Source organism: Arachis ipaensis, chromosome B4 (assembly GCF_059453495.1).
Source record: "Arachis ipaensis isolate K30076 ecotype BB chromosome B4, ASM5945349v1, whole genome shotgun sequence".
Taxonomy (NCBI): Eukaryota; Viridiplantae; Streptophyta; class Magnoliopsida; order Fabales; family Fabaceae; genus Arachis; species Arachis ipaensis.
This window is the reverse complement of record NC_142439.1, coordinates 139,020,297-139,040,818: the sequence shown is the minus strand read 5'-3', so window position 1 is coordinate 139,040,818 and position 20,522 is coordinate 139,020,297. Positions and strand designations below refer to the sequence as shown.

Sequence of the window (20,522 nt, the reverse complement as noted above, 5' to 3'; positions counted from 1 at the left end):
AGGAACGCGAAAAAGAAGGCGACGCGGGGGAGAAGAGAAGAAGCGTTGGGCAAGAGCGGTTTCATGTGTGTTGGGCGCGTGTCTTTCACATTTCATTTAATGGTATTAGATTTTTTTTTATGTTGGGCCAATTTAGATGAACTTGGATACAAAATTACATGAATATGTAACATGACTGTATAAATATTTATTGTTTAATCTCTTTTTTCAAAAAGAGCTTACTTAAGCTATTTACCGAAACTGGATTTCAATGTTGTCCTACAGTTAAAATTAACACGAACAATTAGCATATTTAAAAGCCAATATAACATTCAATTTTAGTATGTAAATAAAATCGATCCACCAATGATCACTAATATAAAAGCTTTTCTATTAATTATTCGAGTAAAATTTAACACAGCATTGAATCCGTTAAAAATTTTTTGGCATTAAAATAAGACATTTGTAACGTTAAAAATCAAAGTAAGATTTGACCTCCAAGTTGAGGAAATCATTTTACTAATCTCCCAAGTCATATTCAACTCAATCATAGTACTTTGATCATCTCCATGTTGAGTATGGTAATATTAACCAACATCACTATTGTGGCTTTGAAGGAGTTGGTGATGATGGTGGCTTCAAATCTGGGTACTGCAAAGAAGAAAGATACGAATGATCAGGGTGGCTCCCACCTTATAAGAATAATAGGATTGAACATATTCCCATGTTTCTAAAATCATTGTATTAACACTTTAATCATATTTAATCAAAGTTATATAGAAGAATATGATCGTCTCCAAAATGATAATATACACGAGAGAACACAAATAGTTAAATGTAGTTCATTCTTAAATTTATAAAATAACAACATTGACATACTAATAGTTATTTAACATGATTGATATACCAATATGATTAATCATGATTATGATTAGAGATATAATACACAATCAGTGACCACTCAGCAAGTAAATACTAAATTATTCAAGCTTTCAGGATGTTGTGAAGTACAGAAAATAAATGAATAACATGCTAATGATCAAGAAGGTCTTCGTTTCTATAATTAGTATCCTATCATACATATAATGCGATTTCGAGCCATCCAGCTGTGCTCAAGACATAGGAGCTAATGTTAATGTTTAAGTTTAGGGTTTAGGATTTATGGCGGGCCAAGACTTGGCCGCCTGTCCTGCTGTCCAAGAAGGTGCAAGTGCCACTCTAGTCATCCAGGAAGACTCATGGCCAAGTCTGGCCTACTTTCCTACAATTGCATGGTGTTCTTTCTCTAGGGGTGTCCGCGGATCGGATCGGATCGGATATGGCCGAAAATTCGATCCGATCCGCACAATTTCCATCGGATCGGATATCGGATATATCCGCATAATTAAACCTTCTCTTTTTAATCATATTTCTATGTAAAAGAATTCGATAAAAATATTTCTTTCATACTTTTAAACTTATTGATTCCTAAAATATTTTTAATCAAACTCTCTCTAAATAACAAAAATAAAATAATACAATAAATGAATAATAATTACTAACTAAAACATACAAACAAGTAAATACAATACCAAACATATATATATTTATTTATTTTTTAATTATTATAGTGCGGATCTACGGATCCGCGGATCAGATACGCGGATGTAGAGCAGATATCCGCGATCCGATCCGATCCGATCCGATCAATTTGCGGATCGGATCGTATCTGCAATTTTCGGATCAGATGCGGATATTTACCGCGGATCTGCGGATACGATCCGATCCATGGACACCCCTATCTTTCTGCCATTTGAATCAACTAACAAACATTGATTGGAATTGGAATTGTCAATTGTTCATTCCCTCAACCGAAAATGCAGTCATGCAATAAGGTTATTCGAAGGGAAGCAACTAGAAGATTCATATACAAAGAAAACTAAAAAAAAAAAAAAGAGGTAATTCTTAGTCCTGCATTAGCATATATGAAGTGCTGCTGATGGTTATTTCAGCCTTGAAAGATTCTAGGTTCAGTAAAATCCAAGAAATGTATTCATCATCCTTTAACTGAAATAATATAGGTTTCTACCAATGAAGGGTTGGTTGGAGTATTAGTTGCTCATTCCCCTTAACCAAGTAACCTGGGCTTAAAAGAACCATTGTCGGAAGGATTAAAACACCCCATAGGTCCGATGAACCGACGGGCTTCACCCTAAAATCCATCTTATGATCCTTCCACATCAATCTTCCTGATTCTCTTTCCAATCTCTACAGGTAGTCATTGTATGTCATCTAATACAACAGCATTAATAACATCACATAGGTAAGAATTGAGCTGTGCCTAGGGTTATTTACAAATCCAATCTTGAAAAATGTTAATACAAATCCCTAGGATTAGTTATACTTCAGTAAACCAATTCAATGTCAATCTTCAAAACCAAGATAACATTAAGGCCTACAATGCTATTGCTAATTTACAAATCTGCTAAACAATTAAAATATGTTACAAAAATTGCAGAACTCAGCAATCAACATGCATTTTAGCACGAGAGAGAGAGAGAGAGAGAGCATACATTGGGATAGGGAGAGGAAGAAACTACTGAACTGATTTTCCCTTCTGGAACAGACTCTTCAGACCTTTTCACATGACCATTCTCTTTTTCTTGATTTCCATCTGCAGGAATATCAGGGGTTGAGGCGCTCTCATAATTACTATCATTTTGCTGAATGGCTCCATTTCCATTTGCACCGACTTCTTGTGAAGCTTTTTTCTTCTTCCTTCTTTTAATGTGCACTGATGGCGGCAAAAGGCTATCCTGTATAGCCTGTAAGCACAAAGATCAAGTAAATCCTGATTTTCCAAAACCAAATACAATCATTTCTCAGTTAACTCAAGTTGAAGCACAGTATGGAATTTACTAAAATTTGATTTTGGAATGTCATATTTAGATTGTTCTATGTATTGTAATATGTAAGAATGTCAAGTTACGTCAAATTTGAATAGTTTTCGCAGGATGTACTGTGCATTTAGCTAAATAAAACAACATGCAAAAGAGAAGAGAAAGGTCATACCATCCACCCTTGCTGTCCTCTAACTCCACCTCTGATCGCATAGACCTCTTTGAAGCCATTCTTGAATAGCAACTCAGCAGCTTTCAATGAATTACCGTCAAAACTACCTTCCACTCAAAAAAGAGAGAAATGAGAAAAGTTGCTAACATGTATTATATAATGTAGGGTAAAAGAAATGAAAATACTTTAGTCAACAAAGTGACTTATATAATCTTAGTTAAGAATCTTTCCGTAAACAGATTTTTATTTATTTTTATTCTTTTCCAATCCTTGATTTGAAATGTAAAATGTGAAGGAGAAGACAATATAACAGAAATGGCAAACCAAATCTATGATTAAAACAGATCATCAGCTTATTGCTGCACTTGAATTTTGCAGCACTTTCCAAGCAAGATAACCAGAGTTTGAATCAATCAACTATGCATTCATTCACAATAATATATTGAAAGATGAAAAGGAGAAATTTGAGAAATCAAGTTAAAGGATACAAGCTATTATTAACTGCAAACTCCACACAGCTACATTGATGTTATAATGTTCAGTCATAAATTATGTTTAGAAAATTGGATTTTATCATGCAAAGTCAACAAAAAGGTTGTGTCACATTAAAATAAAATCATTCTGAGACTTGAGAGAACAATGATTAGATAACTGGAGTTTTATTCTCCAAATTATATCCAAATTCGCCAAAACACACAATAGAAGCCACAGAGGGGTGTATCTTATACAAAATATAAAATGAAGATCTGCACCAAAATTTATTATATCCCTAAATGACGAAGAAAAGAAAAATGAAAACAAAATGTTAATTTATTATTTAAACATCTTCGGTAGCTAAACATGTTAAGCATATCTTATATCTACTCACTAGTGTCATCCATTCCTGTAAATGCCAAATGAAAAAAAAAATCTTAATATCTTGATCACACAGATTGTACGTGATGCAGAATTCAATTTGAATTACTTTTCTATGAACCCTGTTACCTGTCCAAAACACAGAGAACAGTGTTTGGAGGTTCCTTGAATCTCCCCAAAACCTTCTTCACAAACCCATCTTCGTTTCCCTCTGTGAACTCAACCTTCACCGCTTCCTTATTCAACAGTTTCAAGTTGGGGGACCCCAAAAACTTCACATTCTTTCTGTCCCTGATATCCAAGAGTTGCGAATCAGGGTCATCCCTTAGTTTCCTGAAAGCATCAATGGCTGACACAAACTTGTACTTCCTGAAATACTCTTGTGCAATTGGTATAACAACAAGCCAAATGAAGGTAACCCCAGCAACAAAAAATGGGTATCTGTTGAAGAAATTATCAATGGAGACCAGAATTTCTTCCAAGTTGATTTTGCCTGCATCTGACTCAACTAAAGGGGATGATGCTGCAGCTTCGTCAGCAAGGGATGGAAGAGAAGCAAAGAGGTCAATCACAGTTAATGAAAAGCAAGATTTTGATAAGAGATTTTGGGGAAAGAGAAGGTTTTGAAGTGAGCTAGGAGAATGGGTTTGGAGTGTGGAAAATGATATATTCTTGCAGGGTTGAGGAGAAGATGTAGAGGATTGGGGTGAAGAGTGTGGTGTGTGATGGTTTGAGAGTAAAGAGGAGGCTTTGAAGGTGGGGAATTTCTGGGTTTTAGGGTGGTTTTTGTTGAAGAGTGGATAAGAGGAGAGGAATAGAGATGGTGAATCCATGACAAGGGAGAGAAATTACATACACAAGGATAGAGATAGGGCTTACTTTATGTGTATCTTATCTATGTTATGAACATAAAATATATGTCCTGTACTTGAACACATTATTTTATTCTATTCAAAACTCCTTTCTATATCCGGAATTCCAGAGGGGATTTTATAATTTAATTTAAAATAAAAAATACAAAAAAAATAATCTAGACAAAACATAATTAGTATGATTTTGATGTTTATTATCTGTGTAAGAGTATAAAAATATTACTTTTCTTTTAAGTAATGAAAATAGTTGTTAATTCTTAATTGTTAGGACAAAAATCAGCCAATTTTACTGTTTGGTGAAAGAAAACCCCCCCAAAATAGAATTCTAGTTAAATTCTATTTATAAATCTTACGGAACACTAACAAAGCATAAACACCAGCTATTTTTTAATTTATACACTCCTATTCTATTAGTCCTATATGACTTCCTTCCTGTGCAAGATGTATAGAGTTTTTTCAATTGTCAGAAACTGGATTTTAGATTCATTCCATATCAAGGTTTCTTTTCCAATGTGCCAAGGAGATCTTCCATGCATGCTTTGTAAGCATCCATCCCCGAAACATGCTTTGCAATGTCTAAGCCAACAGTCATCCATTTCTTGCCCAATTCAATCTGACCCAACCGCACTGGCACTGCTGCTCGGTTCCATGCAGTCATAGCTAGCCATTTTCCTTCTTCAACTGGATACTCATCTTCCTTCAAACCAACCATTATCCGGTATGCTTGTTTGTACATGCCATACACAAGATCATCGTCTGTATCGCCCTTGTGAATGCTGGCGATGGCTATAAGCTTGCGAACAACAAGGGCAACGTTTTGATAATCTGGAGTCGATGATGAAAGGAAAGATGAGAGGCACTCATTTAGAGCAAAGGTGGCTACTTCATGATTCGACCGCACACCCTGGGAGGCATAGAGGCCTATCTGAAGGAGGTGGTGGGGTTTGCAGGCCTTTGAATTGGCGAAACTTCTCACACTGAGGAGTTGTGAACCTAAATCATTCAGCCTGCCTTGTATGTCATAAGCACAGAAAGTGTATATGAAAAAAAGTTCAGGATCAATGGTATCTTGATCATCGCTGAGTGAGTTCCCAGCTGTAATTGACTTCAGCATCTGCATACACAACAGAGAAACAAGACAATATTCAACAGGATTCCAAATTAAAACAAAACCAAAAACTAAATACTCTCCAATGTCTACTTATTAGCATAGTACACTTAATGAAATAAAAAATAAAAACCCCTCAAATTTCATACCTGCCCGGCTCTTTCTAGCAATGGTACAGCTCGCTTGACTTCATTTTCTGACATAGCAGCCTCCCTTTGAAATTCTAAAGCTACCATTGATGATACAGAAAGTACTAGTGACTTACAAACCATGATATTGTTCTCAGTGGACCCTTCAAGTAGGGCATAAAAATCTGATGCCAATCTTAAGAACTCAGCAGATAAGTCATAGTTCTTATCCTTCCCTGTTTTTGAACCAAGGTTCCAGGAAGTCACAGCAAACCAATTCCGTTCCCGTCTTCCAACCTCTTCTTTTCCAAAGAAACAATCAGGACCAAGATCAGATGCCCGGGTATGAGCGTGTTTTAAGAATTTGAGGACTTGTTGCTCATTGCCTGGTTCTTGAGAGAGGACTGTTACCAAGGTGCGAAGGACTGTTACTTCTGTTGTTGGCATGGACTTCCCTGAAGTGTATAAATTTAGCATACTTGATAAAGAAGCAACAGCAACAGGAAGAGCATGGCAAGCAACAGCTTCATGGGATGAAAGTGACAGAAAATCTGGTTGAAAGTCAAGGCATGCAGTCATCGCTTCGATTTGAGCAATAGCACCTTGGTGGTCATTCTTCTGGAGATAAATTTTGAACTGACTTGAACAAATGAACGCTACTGTAAGCTATCATTTCATATCAATCAAGAGTGTTATCCTAATGAAAAGAAAATGGGTTGGTCTTAAAGTTGTGTGATCAACCTAAAGAATAACATGGGAAATCGACCTATCAGTAAACTTTATGAATTTTCTGCTACTATAGACCTCCTATATCAATATGGTGCTTTGCTAAGGTCACAAGTTAAATGATTCTACTTTCTAGACAGGGAAAGCTTTTAAATTTTGATTATATTTAATGCATTGGACACTTAAGCTTTTAGTTTTTCAATATAAACTTCCCATTATTAAATCATTAACAAATATTTGTATGGTTAGATAAATTCCACATAAATATTTGTATGATTAGATATTGAAGCCCGAGAGAGAGAGAGAGAGAGAGAGAGAGAGAGAGAGAGAGAGAGAGAGAGAGAGAGAGAGAGAGAGAGAGAGAGAGAGAGTTCGGCACCTTAAGAAAAGCACAAACAACGTTGGGCTCAAGCTGCAGAAATTGAAAATTATGAATAATATATCAGGGTTTCATAGGTAGGTAAAAATCAGATTAATAAATTCAACATTCTCATTGTCGTTAGTCCGTGACTCTTGTACAATACCTTTTCAGCCTCATTTATGTATTCTTGAGCACGATCAAGCCGCATGAGACCAAGGTAGCAGAGACACAAAACTCTAAAGCCTTTGGCTCGAAGTATTCTGTTCTCTGTATCATACGGAATATACAGCATTGATTTTTCAAAGAGTTCTGCACTTGTCTCATAATCTTTTGATTGAAAATTATCAGCAGCACTGTCGATCACATAAAAATTTGAAATGATAAAACTGGTGACGACTACCAAATCCAACTACTTCTGAATTTGAAGTTCAACAGTTTAAGACAGACCCCACCTTATCACACTGCTCCGACAAATCATGTCAGCTACAAATTCTATGCCAGACCCATAATGAGTTTCATTTATTACTTCTGGAATGATGACGGGTCCTTCTAGTTCAATTTATCAAATAACCATCTAGTTTATCATCCATTAATCTTAAATAAAGGAAACTTTCTTATAGAACAAATCTAATAGTTCATATATAATAGCACTCATGATAAAGTTCATAGAATCCGAAACAGTTGACTGTACCTTGAGGGGAAAAACAAAATGTTCAGAGTTTTATGGAGTATGAATCGTCGTTATATTTGCATCTCACGTAAAAATGTCTTAAACCCTAAACTCTACACAAAAAAGTATGCCTGAATTCAATAAAACATTAATGTGTCATACTCAAATTGTTTGCAGCTTTGCAACAAGAAGAAACAATTAGCAAATCGATCAATGAATTATTATACCAATTCCATAGAATCGCATGCATTGCCACTTTATCCTTATCAGCTTCCTTCCCAGCAAAGAGTGCCACCACCCTTTCATCAGAAACCAGCTCAGCAACCACCTTAGCCCTCACCCTACCCCCTTCACCACCACCATTTACAGCCACCCTATGTGCCACCCGCACCGCTGCGCTGGCACTAACATGGCACCTACCTAACAGCCCCAAGAACACCCCTTTTGCCGTCTCTGCCCCTGCAGTTCCCGCCGAAGCAAAATAGGCCTCCACGGCTGAAACCCAAACCCCTTCCGGAATCCCCTTATCAATCACCATCCCCCTCAGCTCCCTCTCCGCTTCTCCGTGCCTCCCCAACCCTAACCAAGCCTTCATAGCCAAAACCGAAATGCTAGGGTGATCATCACCGCCATCATTGGAATCTCTCAGAACCTTTACACACTTAATCACACTCTCAAACTCTTCTTTTTGCAAATGAATCGCCGCAATGAACCTCAAAGCCTTATACCTCAACCCTCTCAGTTCCAACTTCTCTTCCCGTGTTCTCGCCGCACACAATCCCTTCTCTAAAACCTCCAACGCCTCGTTCATCAACTTCAACGCTTCGCCCAAACCGTTATAACCGCTTTCTTTCTCTTCTTCGTTGCTTCTCGAGAGCGATTGCTTCCCAAACTCCATGCATTGCTTCGCGAGCTCGATGTAGTGAGTGCAGGAACCGAAGAGCAAGCTTTTGCTTCGATTCAGAAGCGCAACCGCGAGATTCAGGTCCCGAATCTCCCACGCGGTTCGGGAACGAGCGAGGTTCAGATCTAGGAGCAGTTTTCGCTCTCCGGCGTCAGAGATCGAAGAGACGTCGAGCTTCGAGAGAAGATCCGTAGCTCTCTCGAAGCATTTAGAGGCGAGGTCGAACCTTCGGAGGTTGTGCCAGATCAGGCCGGTTTTATGGTAGAACGAGGCCGTCTTTATCGCCGGAGAAGGGACGCCGGATACGTCGCCGGCGATGGAAAGGAAGTCAGCTGCTATGTGCCGGAGTTCGGCATGGTTTTCTGAGGCGGATGAGCGGATGGTGGCGGCGGCGGTGTTGGAGATGTCGACGCAAGCGTTCCAGAGGCGGTAGCTGAGCTTCCAGATCTGGAGCACGAGGGAGTTGGGAAACGGAGCGAATTGAGTCAGCTGAGTCACGAGTTGCCTGAGCTCGATTGCGGCGGCGGAGGTTGTTCCCAGTGATGATTTTCCGGAGGCAGATTGGGCTTCGAGTTGCTTGATGGTGGACTCAATTTTGGGGATGAGTCGGTGGTAAGTGTCGGTTTTGTCAGGGGGACTTGGCCTGAGCTCCGGCGATGAGATCTCGGCGATTCTCATTTTGCTTTTTGGCGGGAAAATTTGAGAAAATGAAAAAGATTTTCACATTTTGGGTAGTTTTCTACTTTTCTTGTTGGTAGTTAAAAATTGCAAATTTTTAGGTGAATAAATAAATAAGGGTAAAATATGTACATAAGCAATGCCAGCATTATATGAATCTCCCAAAATAAATAACGGTTATGTAGATTTTATTCATACTTTTATGTAAATCGAATTAAAGAAATTTAAATTACACATTATAGTACTAAATTGAAACAAGTGTGTTCGAATTATATGGGAGTCCGAATTTTAGTATAAATCGAATCAGTATAGTTCGAATTAGATGGTGCACTACTAAATCGAATTAAGTCAATTCGATTTATATTTCCTTAGTAAATCGAATGTAACAAATTCGATTTATGTCCAATGGTGGCGATGGATAAATCGAATCCATTATACTCGAATTAGTATGCATTGAGCTATATATAAAAATTGAATTTAAAGAATTTGATTTAGTATGATACCAACGTATATAAATAGGAGTTGAACGTCCTCATCATAGTGGGACTCACAATGGCTAGTGATGATAGTTTTTTAGTTCTGATACACTATAAAAAATCGATTAAAAAAACAACGCGATCTAGAATTAAATTCACTGATAAACAGATCAGCTTAGTGTTTTCCTCAAACTTTCAACGAGTTTCACTGAGTTTCAAAATACTATAATCCAAAAACTGGGGATGCAAGGCGTGAAACGGGTGGATAAGTTATTCTATAAAATTCTGATTTTTGTATTACGAGGATGATGTGAAGTACCATTCATTCGTCATAGGCAATGACGAAGTTTTGCAAGTTCTGTTCCATTGTCGTCGTTAGTTTTCCTAGGTGAGGACCCCTTAGCTATTAGCCAAGCTTGTAGATGTAGTCTGTAGTTCAGGAGGTTCAAATCGGAATCCTCAACCTTCAGCATTGCCAGCCTGCTCTAGTTCAATGCCTCTTGGTGCCTCATCATCTGTGCCGTGATTACAACTAAGGCAGTTTTGGTTGCGTCTCCGTCTTTCACAACTGATCTAAACAGAAATGGTGACGGAGAAATAGGGCTGCGTTTGTTTTAAAAAACAGAACAGGACATGACACTGAGACAGAGACATTGAGACAGAGACACTAAAAATTACTCTTTGTGTATTGTGTTTGGATACAATGGACAAGACACTGATGTAATGTCTAGTATTCTGTTTGGATACATATAAACAAGACTAAAATATAATGTAAAATTACTAAAATAGGCCCATCTAATTTTAATTTTCATACCCACCTCTCACCGTCTCCGTCTCTGTCTCTGTGTTGCACTCCTTGGCTGCTACCCTAACTCTTCCTCTTCTCCAGGAACGGTGAAGGAGTGAATGTTGTTCCACCTGCACGACGTTGCCTGTTTTTTGCACCGCTTCCAACTCGTTTTCTGTTTCTCCCAACTCAATCTCTCTTCTTTCTCTTCTTGGCTGTCGTTCTGGACCTTCTCTTTGTAAGTTCTATCTTACTTGATTTTTATTAGTTTCCAAACCCTTGATTTAAAAAAAAAAAGAAAAAAAGATAAGTAAATTGATGTTTTTCCCTTGACCTTGAACAAAACATGTCAGGGGAAAGTTTATTTGGGAAAGGAATAATTCCTGGGCCGCCATTAACGACACCTTCTTCCTCACCAATGTCAATTTTTCACTATATTCATTTTGATTGTTGTTTTTGCTTCTTCAATTGTCGTTTTGTGTTTCTTGTTTCTTTCAGGATGCGTTCGAGAGGCACCGCGTGGTCTTCATTGTTGGGACTTCCATTGCCTCCGTTGCCACTGCTTGGATTGGTCTCTTCATTTCTCAGTGCTTTCCATTCATATCATCTGATTTGATTATTTGATTGGGTTCATTGATTGTAAGATTGGTTGATTTCTTGTTTCAGGGTATTCATTGCGCCATTTCCATGATGAAAAAGTTGAACAAAGGCTTGAATCAATTGAAAAAGTTGTGAGTCTTTCTGTATCTCGTTTTTTTTTCTTCTTAATTCTAATTGTAATTCTAATAGATATGTCTATTTCATATGTTTCTGTGTGGCAGATGAAACACAAGCATAATCTGGAACATTCCGAAATCAAAGACATTGTTGGTCCTGGAGGTCTCAGTGTTCCTACTTGTGCTGCCACTGCCGCAACCACCTTGTTCATTGGGATTGTTCCTTCTTTCTAGCACTTAATACCTGTGATCATGCTTTCTGTGGCGATTCTCCAATGTAGCTATTTAAGTCTTGTCAATTTGAATGCACAATAGTCCTTTTTGGTTTTTAATGATATGGTTATTCATTGAAGAACAAATGCACAATGGTGCTGTAGGGTACTGTAAGGTTAATTTGTAAGCTGAACTATCATTGCTGTTAAGATTTCGAATGTATTGAAATTTAAAGGATTTGTAGTTTACAAACTTCCTATTTGAATTGCTATTGCTATTGCTTAGTCAAAACTGTGCTTGATACTGAAGATGCTACAGCTAGGAGTATTGCTTTGAATAAGCCAGCCTTTTAGAAAAAAAAAAAAAAAACAGAATAGCAATACAGATATGACAAACCACAGTCGAAATTTTGTACCATTATTTAATATTTATTCATATTCCTCATCCTTCATGAGATAGTTGCTTAAGATACTTATTTTGTTGTTTTCATTATTACATTTATAATGCATTCTTTTTTTTCCTATGTTGAGCAATGCTGCAAATTAAAGAAAAAGGTTTGTTTCATCAATTTTTATGTTATGGACAACACAAATCATTTCTTCTTGGTTCAAATTTATTATGGAAGAAATAAACATACTCCTTATGATATAGGTATTTGGCAAGTGCGTCTCAATTTTTCCTTCAGAATAATTATCATTCATGGTTCCAACACACTTTAAAAAATATTTAGTGGTTATGCCAAATGATCAAAATCTAAAAAGTTTCAGTACAAATTTCTCTATCATGGAAGTATTCACAGTTTTTTTTTTAACTTTCTTGTTTAATTTAGTCAAAATGTGAAAGAAGAAAGTATCCTTGCCTTGCTTTGGAAGCATGGATTAGTATTCTCTTTAGTGGGACAAAAAAAGCAGCTAATAAAAACTCAATCTGCACTAACAAATCAATCTCTCTAATAAAAACTCAATAACAAATCAATCTGCACTAATAAAAACTCAATGCAATAACAAATTAATCTCTCTTTGCATCAACACTTCTACACTATAAACTCAATGCAAAAAGAATACAAAATCCTAAATTCTGCACTAACATAAAGTCAAATTCTGCATTAAAAAACTGCACTAATAAAAACTCAATGCAATAACAAATCAATCTCTCTCTGCATCAACATTATACACTATAAACTCAATGCAAAAAGGATACAAAATCCTAAATTCTGCACTAACATAAAGTCAAATTCTGCATTAAAAATCTGCATTAATAAAAACTCATTGCAGAATTCAAATTAGAACCACATAACTAATAAATGTATCACATGTCACATCCTAACACACAAATTAAACATAAAACATAATACTAATTTCAGTCATTTGTTTATTGAGAAGAGATTAACTCTAACTCTGACTATACAATATAGCTCTGGCAAATCCAGCTTTCTGAGTATGTCCTAGTGACGAAAAGGTTTTCTCCAGTTGAGGATTTGTGGAGAACTTAAGTGCAATCGAAATAATTTCATCATCTGTGAAGCCAAGCTCGCTAAGCATGTCACCAACCTTTTTTTCTTCATGAGTGTTCATCATAGCCTGAGCAAATGCATCCAAACGTTTTCCATGTTGATCAAACACATATTTTAGGGTCTCAGTTAGTTCCTTCATCATGTTAGTGTCCTTCGTCGCCTTAGATGAATGTGGCTTCTTTCCTTGTTTTATCTCAGAGGATGAAGCCACAGAGTTAGATTGTTGGGGAAGAGATTCACTGAAATCCTGAGTTGAGTTGAACATAAAAAATTCTTCGTCATCCATTTCTTCATCTCCATCTTTTTGGACTTCTTCTTCAGCGTCATTGCCACTTACAGCATCCACTCCACTTGCTCTTTCTTTGCAAAATATTTTCTCCAAACGAGGATACAGAGGAAAGGGCTTTCCTGGAGTATACAACCTTTGTCTTTGTTTCTAGGAAAAGGAATTACAAAAATATCATAAAAAGACAAAAATACATGTTGCACAAAATATAAATAATTTAGTAAATTCAAACTAGTAAACCAACCTTCAAATATGTAGCTAGGATCTCTTTGTTATCCACAACCACACATTGCTTCACATCATCCCATCTAAAACCGCTACAGGCTGCCATGTCAGCTGCAAATTGATACTTCTCTTTTAGCCTTTTAACTTTATTCTTGCAATGGCTTATTTGAAAACTACCACCTGGAAATTTCTCATTCATTTTTGTCGTAAGATTTTCAAAAGAACCAGGTCTAAACTGACCCGCATCAGCTCTTCTTCCTTCAATGACAAACTCCTCCATAAAACCGACAAATGCTTCTGTCTCTTCGTCAGTCCAGACATGTCTGTCCATTTGTCCCTATAATCTAGATTAACTCAAGCAAAATTCAAGTAAACATTTAAGATATACATAATGTATTCAATGTAATAACTCATAAAATATAATACATTTAATAAAGTGCTATATGTAGTTCACATAATTAAAGTTTTACAATTAGCTCTTACAACAAATGTCCAACCAAACAAATTGAAAGATTCTAATAAAACACACATGTAACAAATAAATTAACTAATTGATTCGGGAATTCATCCAATCATTGTACATTTCGTTTGCTAAATTGTCTCGCCAAGCAGTCCAATCGTTGCTGCCCTCTATGCTCTCAATCATGTCATCATCGCCATCTTCGTTACCACTATGATCATCTCCAATAAGCACTTGCTCCTCTTCAAGAAGTGTGTCCTCTTCAGGGTCAAATTCCATATTAAGCCGAATAAAGTTTTGCAGTAGACAACAAGCAATAATTATTTTATTTTGTGTCTTAATTTTGTAGAAACAAGGACTCCTCAAAATTTCCCATCTCTTCTTCAATAAACCAAAACAGCGCTCAATAATGTTTCTAGCCGAAGAGTGCTTCTCGTTAAAATATTCTCGAAAATTCCTAGGAGCATTTCTACCATGAGCCCATTCTTGAACGTGGTATCGAGTATGCCTATATGGTGCTAGAAATCCCTTGCAGTTAGTATAACCCGCATCTACTAAATAATAATTCCCTATAAATCGAAAGAGATACATTATGAGGACTATGGAATCTGAATGAGCTAAAAACATTGAAATGTTTATGTTACCTAAAAATTAATACTTACATACCAATTGGTATCTTGAGGTTATTACGACGTGAAATGGCATCTCTAAGGATTCTTGAATCCGAAGCGGATCCTTCCCATCCACTAAGTACGTACACAAAGTTCATATCTCGATTGCATATGCCTAGGACATTAGTTGATATCTTACCTTTTCTTGTTCGGTATCTTGATTTATCTTTTTCAGGGACAGTCACATCTATATATGTTCCATCTAATGCTCCTAGACAACCCTAAACCAAAGAAATTGAAGTGTCAAGACTAATTCTAGTCGAAATTATAGATTATACAAAACCACTACCTCAATTATTTACTACATTTACCTTAAACCATTTCCATCTGGGATCTATGCAGTCATCTGGAACAGGAACAGCTTTTGCAAACAATAGACTTTGGACACGTATGACTGAGGATAACACCTTGTTGAAATACCTACTTATTGTTTCTCCTGACCTATAAAATCTAACTTGAAGCGTGCGATTCTTTTTATGATGAGCTAGTATTATTAAAAACGTAATCACTTGTTCAGGTATACTTACACGACATTCATCTCTTAATCCACCTTGAACTTTTAGTAACTCACACAATCTTCCTAATGCATCTACGCTCATCCTTAATTCCCAAATACAATTTCTATCGCCCCCTCCTATTAAGCGGTTTAATACATTCCGTCTTAAGGGATTAGTATTAATTTCTCTATTCCTAATCAACAAATGTCCTCTTCTCCTTTTTCTCAAATATAAAAATGCAAACATCAAAACTAATATCGTTACTACTTCAAGCTCAACCTGAATCATAAAATAAAAAAAATAAATCGTCTAAATTGCTCAGAGCGATTCGATGGTTCCATTCTTCCCTAAATAACACATAAAAAATAACTTATATAATTAACACATTCTAAAAATTATCAGCAACAATAAACACAGCAGCCATAAGAGCAACAGCAACAAAACTCACTAATTATATTATATATTAAAATTCAAAATAATTTTTTCATTCATTCACACTATCATTGTAAACATTTGAGATTTATCAAAGAAAAGAATGTAGCTCTTATTTTTATATAATTTTTAGATTGAAAAATCATAAAAAAATAAAAAATGAAAAAAATGAAAATAAAGCAGAACGAAATTCTTTTGAATAGAAAAAAAAAAAACAAAAATAAGAAGCAATAAGGAGAGATGCAAAGTAATACCTGGTTATGTGACCGATAAAGAGAAGAACAGTCTTCCAAAAATTGGAACAGGAACAAGCGGTAATTGGCTATTAGAAATATTGTTATTAGATTAACTGCATAAAAAAAATCAATAAAAAAGAGATAAGAAGATAACAAATCAGAAAAGAGAAAAAGATAAAAAAAAAAAAAACAAGACAAGAATCGAAAACAAAAAAGAAGATACAGAATCAGGAAAAAGAAGAAGAAGAAAGAGAGATAGAAACAGAGAACAAGAAGAAGATATTATTGTGAAAGAAGTGAAGGAAGAGGAAGAACAGAACGAAGTACAAAATCACGACAGAAAGAGCAAGAAGAAGATCAACAGTAGAAAGAGAGATCAAGAAGAAGAGAGAGTACCTGGAAACGACGGCAGAAAAGTTTAGGTTAGGTTTTTCACAAGAAGAAGATCAGTAGAAAGAGAGAGCAAGAAGAAGAGAGAGTATTGGAAACGACGGCAGAAAGCTTAGGTTAGGTTTTTCACAAGATAATAAAAGGGGGTAATAGAGGAATAATGAAAAATTACTATGGGCAAAAAGGGAAAAAATTTTCATTAAAAATCCCGTGTCCACCTTCTTATTTCCGTGTCCACTAGTGTCCTTCGTTTAGAAGTGGACACAAAAATGAAAAAAAGTGTCTCAGAGACACTGTGTCCACTGTCCATGTCTCTCTATCCAAACACGTTTTACATATGTATTGTCCACGTCTTTGTGTCCTGTCCACCATAAACAAACGCAGCCTAGGTGATACTTGACCCTTCAGAGAGCTTGCGATTGTGATAGCCGATACTTTTGTTATGGTCCCGGATTTCGGAGAGGATGGAACCCCAGATGGTGTGGATGATGTACTGCAGGATGATGACATAGCGATGAGTAATTCAGCTGGGGGTGGTGGAGCAGCTAGTTCAGAAACTCAACATTACCACCCACATTTTTCAACTTTGGACTTTGATGCCATGACACAGTAGGAGATACTTGGCGTACCTGTTGTATTTGGGGCCAGAGATACATAGAATACAGGAGAACTAGCTAAGTTCCAAGTTGGTCTGTAGTTTCAGGAGAAAGAGGAGGTCGTCTTAAGCGTTAAGACTTATAGCATCTACCGTGGGGTTGAGTACAAAGTGTTGAAATCTGATTATCGCAAGTATTATGGGAAGTGTAAGGAGTTTGGCAACGGGTGCACATGGTTGATTCGGACCAGTCTCCGCCAACACAAAGGTATTTGGGAGGTGAAACGGTACAACGGACCCCATACTTGTTTGGACACGTCGATATCTAGTTATCACAGGATTCTTGATTATCATGTGATCTAGGCCTTCATACTGCATATGATTAGAGCTGATGTTGCCATGTCGATCAAAGTACTGCAGAATGCGACAGAGGCACATTTTGGTTTTAGACTGACTTACAGGAGTGTTTGGTTGGCTAAGCAGAAGGTCGTAGTTCAAATTTACGGATATTGGGAAGGGTCATATAATGAGTTGCCGTGATGGGTACTAGGTGTGCATATGACGATGCCAGGTAGTGTTGCAGTGTTGAGGAAGAGTCATGTTCGGGTTGGTGGGTAAGTCGATGAGTCATCAGCTTATTTTCACCGGCTTTTTTGGACATTCCTACTGTGTATCGAGGCCTTCCGACATTGTAAGTCGTTAGTAAGTGTCGACAACACCTACTTGTATGGTAAATACGGGGGTACACTGCTCGTTGCAATTGCTCAGGACGGCAATTCCAATATCATTCTTGTCGCATTCGTACTTGCGGAAGGTGAGAATGCAGATTCGTGATCATTCTTCCAATCTCACTTTTGGCAGCACGTAACGCCTCAATCGGGTATTCTAGTCATATCGGATAGACATAATAGGATCAAGGATGCATTGGAGGCTTCTGATGGGAGTTGGCTTCCACCTAATGCATACCGGGCATTTTGTATACAACACATGGCGGCGAATTTTGCCTTGAATTTTAAGGGCGATGATGCACGGAGGTTTCTAGTGAATGTTGCTTATGCGAAGATTGAGGTCGAGTTTGACTATTGGTTTGACATCCTCCGATCCGAAGACCTTGCAATGTGTGACTAAGCTAATCAGATTGAGTATGCGCAGTGGACTCAGCATCGAGATGAAGGTCGCAGATTCGGAAATATGACTACGAAACATATCCGAGTGTGTAAACTCGATACTGAAGGGTGTAAGAAACCTTCCAGATTGTTCGTTGGTGAAGTCCACCTATGGTAGATTGGCAGAGCTATTTGTTTGCGAAGGAAGAGAAGCAAAGGCACAACTAGGAACCGAGCAGTAGTTTAGTCAGCATCTGATGAAGGCAATACAGACTAATCTGAAGGCCTCAAGGTGTTTCACGATGACTTTGTACGACAGGGATAATTCTGAGTTCACTGTAGCTGAGACCACTCCGATATGGAGCTTCTCACTTGGCTCTTACAGAGTGTCCCTCAGAGACCAGACCTGTGATTGTAGATATTTCCAGGCATTTCATTATCCATGTCGCCATGCTTTAGCGTGCTGTGCATACTCACGTCTGGATTGGGAAGCTATCTTCATGAGGTGTATTACATTAGCTCGGTGTTCGATGTCTACCGGATGGGATTCACAACTCCAGACCCTGAGGGGTTTTGGCCACCATATGACAGTCCAACAGTCAAACCCGATCCCACCAAGAGACGTGTGTCTGAAGGGCATCTCAGGACTACTAGGATCCAGACTACAATGGACGAGCCTGACCCAAATATACCTAAGAGATGTGGGCTTTACAAATAGCCTGGCCACACACGTAGGTATGTCCACAGGGAGGAGTCAATGTTGATTCTGCTTCCGCCCATAATGTTTAGTGTTGGGCTTATTTAGTGTAATGTTTTGTCTTCAGTTTCATTGTTGTTTTTTATTTTAATGATGGTGTCTTCATGTAAGTCTTATTGTTGTTTGCATTCTCCGACCATAGTTAATTGAACTTCATCATTTGGTTTTCGTAAATGTTACGTATTATCGACTCGTGTTATAAAATAGCGGTATAATTCATTATGAAATAGTCATATAACATACATGTGCTTCTAAACGGTCTGACATACATGTGCTTCTGAATATTGTTATTTCGTACATAAGAAACGTAAAAAACAGATAATGAAAAGATAATGAAAACATAACATACATGTCATACTAACAACTTCAAAACCACATTCGGAGAAAACATGACCATAGATGCGATACTAAATAATATCTAATAACATGTAACAACATGGAAGACGTAACATGAACTACCTAGTGCCATAACCCCCAATCAAAAGAGATGCGATCCTATAAAGCAGTGATGGGGGCGCCTAATCTGCCGTGCTCTCTGGGCCAGAGGGACCCCATCCTTGTCTCTATCACCGTCATGCTCCATCTCGTCTGGTATGCGCTCCTGTGAAGTTGATGGACCGGGAAGATCCGATGTTTGTGTAGCGAATGTTGAGGGGAGTGTCTCACCCAATGCAAATGTGTCATTTACAGAATTACAGGTCCAGTAGGAAGCTCATTTAGATTCACAGCTAGGTGTGTATGGGATCCACCTACCTGAGATCTGCATCATGTCAAATCATCCTCCTACATGATGAAGCTAATCTCCTCAAGAAAGTGTAACCCTCCGATCTCCGCGCCAAGGCCCTCACTACTAAGCAAGTCACATAGCATCTCACCTAGGCTAATGTATGTCTAACTATCTTGTATCACCATGTCATTCCTAGGAACCCTAACAAAATAATCACCAAACCCTCCACCGGCATTTTCGCCACCTCCATCGTCAGATAATCCGCCACCATCATAACTATCATATACACCCCAACCATAACCATAACCATGACCAACTCCACCTCCACCACCTCCTCCACAACCACTACCATCACCAACTCCACTACCACCACCCATACCACCATCACGTCCACCACCATGGCCTCTATAACCACCTCCATCTCCACTACCGTCACCTCTGTCACATCCTCCACCACCACCTCCATCACCAATGTCATCACCACCATCATTTCCACCATCACCACCCTCGTCTCCACTACTACCCTCATCCTCTCTGCCTCTCCCTCCATGTCGTGCTCTACCTCGACCGCTAGCTCCTCTACGACCTCGACCCGTCCCCTCCAAAGCATTGATGGCATCGTCAAGCCACCTCCACTCACGCTGACTTGAACGTGTCTCGACACGATGTTTCTGCTTAATACGACAATTGTCTGAAATATCAGGCACCTAATCCATATCAAAATCGCAACTGCTCTGGGGTCACCGAAGAATAGCTTAGGCGACAAGAATCGCCGACCATGCTGATGCCACCACTCTAAGTACGCATGTGACAGTCTTGGATCTAGAACAACATCAAATCGTAACACATGCTACACCCGGTTGGTCCAATGGATGTGCCAAATCTGTAATGTAAAAGAAAACCACCTATCACCATCTTTGCCATCCTTTGACATCAAGACATTGATGTTGAGTGCGACTAGCGGCTGATGCTATACTCCTCCAAGCTGTGGTAGCACCCGATCTATATGATGCCACAAAGTAGATCAATGCCGTCACATACCTCCATAACGTCGTGTGCCATGGATCTAGTATCTCGGGATGCACTACCTGTACGACATCCAG

The 20,522-nt window shown here is 38.0% G+C and overlaps 4 protein-coding genes across 4 annotated transcripts; 1 reads left to right on the top strand and 3 right to left on the bottom strand.

The window, feature by feature from the left end:
• Nucleotides 1-346: 346 nt before the first annotated feature.
• Nucleotides 347-4,812, bottom strand: LOC107635196 (Rhodanese/Cell cycle control phosphatase superfamily protein). Its single transcript, XM_016338590.3, has 4 exons — nt 4,015-4,812; nt 3,031-3,133; nt 2,532-2,783; nt 347-630 (listed from the first exon to the last, which is right to left on the bottom strand). Exons 1-4 carry the CDS (start codon nt 4,716-4,718, stop codon nt 580-582), a joined length of 1,110 nt encoding a protein of 369 aa, XP_016194076.1. The 5' UTR covers nt 4,719-4,812; the 3' UTR covers nt 347-579.
• Nucleotides 4,813-5,021: 209 nt separating this feature from the next.
• ATSPO22 (Tetratricopeptide repeat (TPR)-like superfamily protein) lies at nt 5,022-9,439 on the bottom strand. Its single transcript, XM_016338589.3, has 5 exons — nt 7,978-9,439; nt 7,244-7,433; nt 7,099-7,131; nt 6,015-6,629; nt 5,022-5,871 (listed from the first exon to the last, which is right to left on the bottom strand). Exons 1-5 carry the CDS (start codon nt 9,330-9,332, stop codon nt 5,251-5,253), a joined length of 2,814 nt encoding a protein of 937 aa, XP_016194075.1. The 5' UTR covers nt 9,333-9,439; the 3' UTR covers nt 5,022-5,250.
• A 1,072-nt stretch (nt 9,440-10,511) lies between these two features.
• On the top strand, nt 10,512-11,545 carry LOC148569436 (uncharacterized). Its single transcript, XM_088485039.1, has 5 exons — nt 10,512-10,528; nt 10,949-11,015; nt 11,094-11,166; nt 11,262-11,326; nt 11,417-11,545. Exons 1-5 carry the CDS (start codon nt 10,512-10,514, stop codon nt 11,543-11,545), a joined length of 351 nt encoding a protein of 116 aa, XP_088341165.1.
• Nucleotides 11,546-12,915: 1,370 nt separating this feature from the next.
• Nucleotides 12,916-13,828, bottom strand: LOC148569435 (uncharacterized). The gene is made up of 2 exons (XM_088485038.1): nt 13,568-13,828; nt 12,916-13,473 (listed from the first exon to the last, which is right to left on the bottom strand). Exons 1-2 carry the CDS (start codon nt 13,826-13,828, stop codon nt 12,916-12,918), a joined length of 819 nt encoding a protein of 272 aa, XP_088341164.1.
• Nucleotides 13,829-20,522: the final 6,694 nt, after the last annotated feature.

Coding starts and splice junctions, on each gene's coding strand:
- LOC107635196 (XM_016338590.3), bottom strand. CDS start 4,718: ATGGATTCACCATCTCTATTCCTCTCCTCTTATCCACTCTTCAACAAA. Junction 3,134..4,014: donor GTTCTCTGTGTTTTGGACAG/GTAACAGGGTTC, acceptor AGTGGAAGGTAG/TTTTGACGGTAATTCATTGA. Junction 2,784..3,030: donor GAGGACAGCAAGGGTGGATG/GTATGACCTTTC, acceptor TTGTGCTTACAG/GCTATACAGGATAGCCTTTT.
- ATSPO22 (XM_016338589.3), bottom strand. CDS start 9,332: ATGAGAATCGCCGAGATCTCATCGCCGGAGCTCAGGCCAAGTCCCCCT. Junction 7,132..7,243: donor ACATAAATGAGGCTGAAAAG/GTATTGTACAAG, acceptor CAATTTCTGCAG/CTTGAGCCCAACGTTGTTTG. Junction 6,630..7,098: donor TTGTTTGTGCTTTTCTTAAG/GTGCCGAACTCT, acceptor TGTTCAAGTCAG/TTCAAAATTTATCTCCAGAA.
- LOC148569436 (XM_088485039.1), top strand. Junction 11,167..11,261: donor CGTTGCCACTGCTTGGATTG/GTCTCTTCATTT, acceptor TTCTTGTTTCAG/GGTATTCATTGCGCCATTTC. Junction 11,327..11,416: donor TTGAATCAATTGAAAAAGTT/GTGAGTCTTTCT, acceptor TCTGTGTGGCAG/ATGAAACACAAGCATAATCT.
- LOC148569435 (XM_088485038.1), bottom strand. CDS start 13,828: ATGGAGGAGTTTGTCATTGAAGGAAGAAGAGCTGATGCGGGTCAGTTT. Junction 13,474..13,567: donor TCCTAGCTACATATTTGAAG/GTTGGTTTACTA, acceptor TCCTTTTCCTAG/AAACAAAGACAAAGGTTGTA.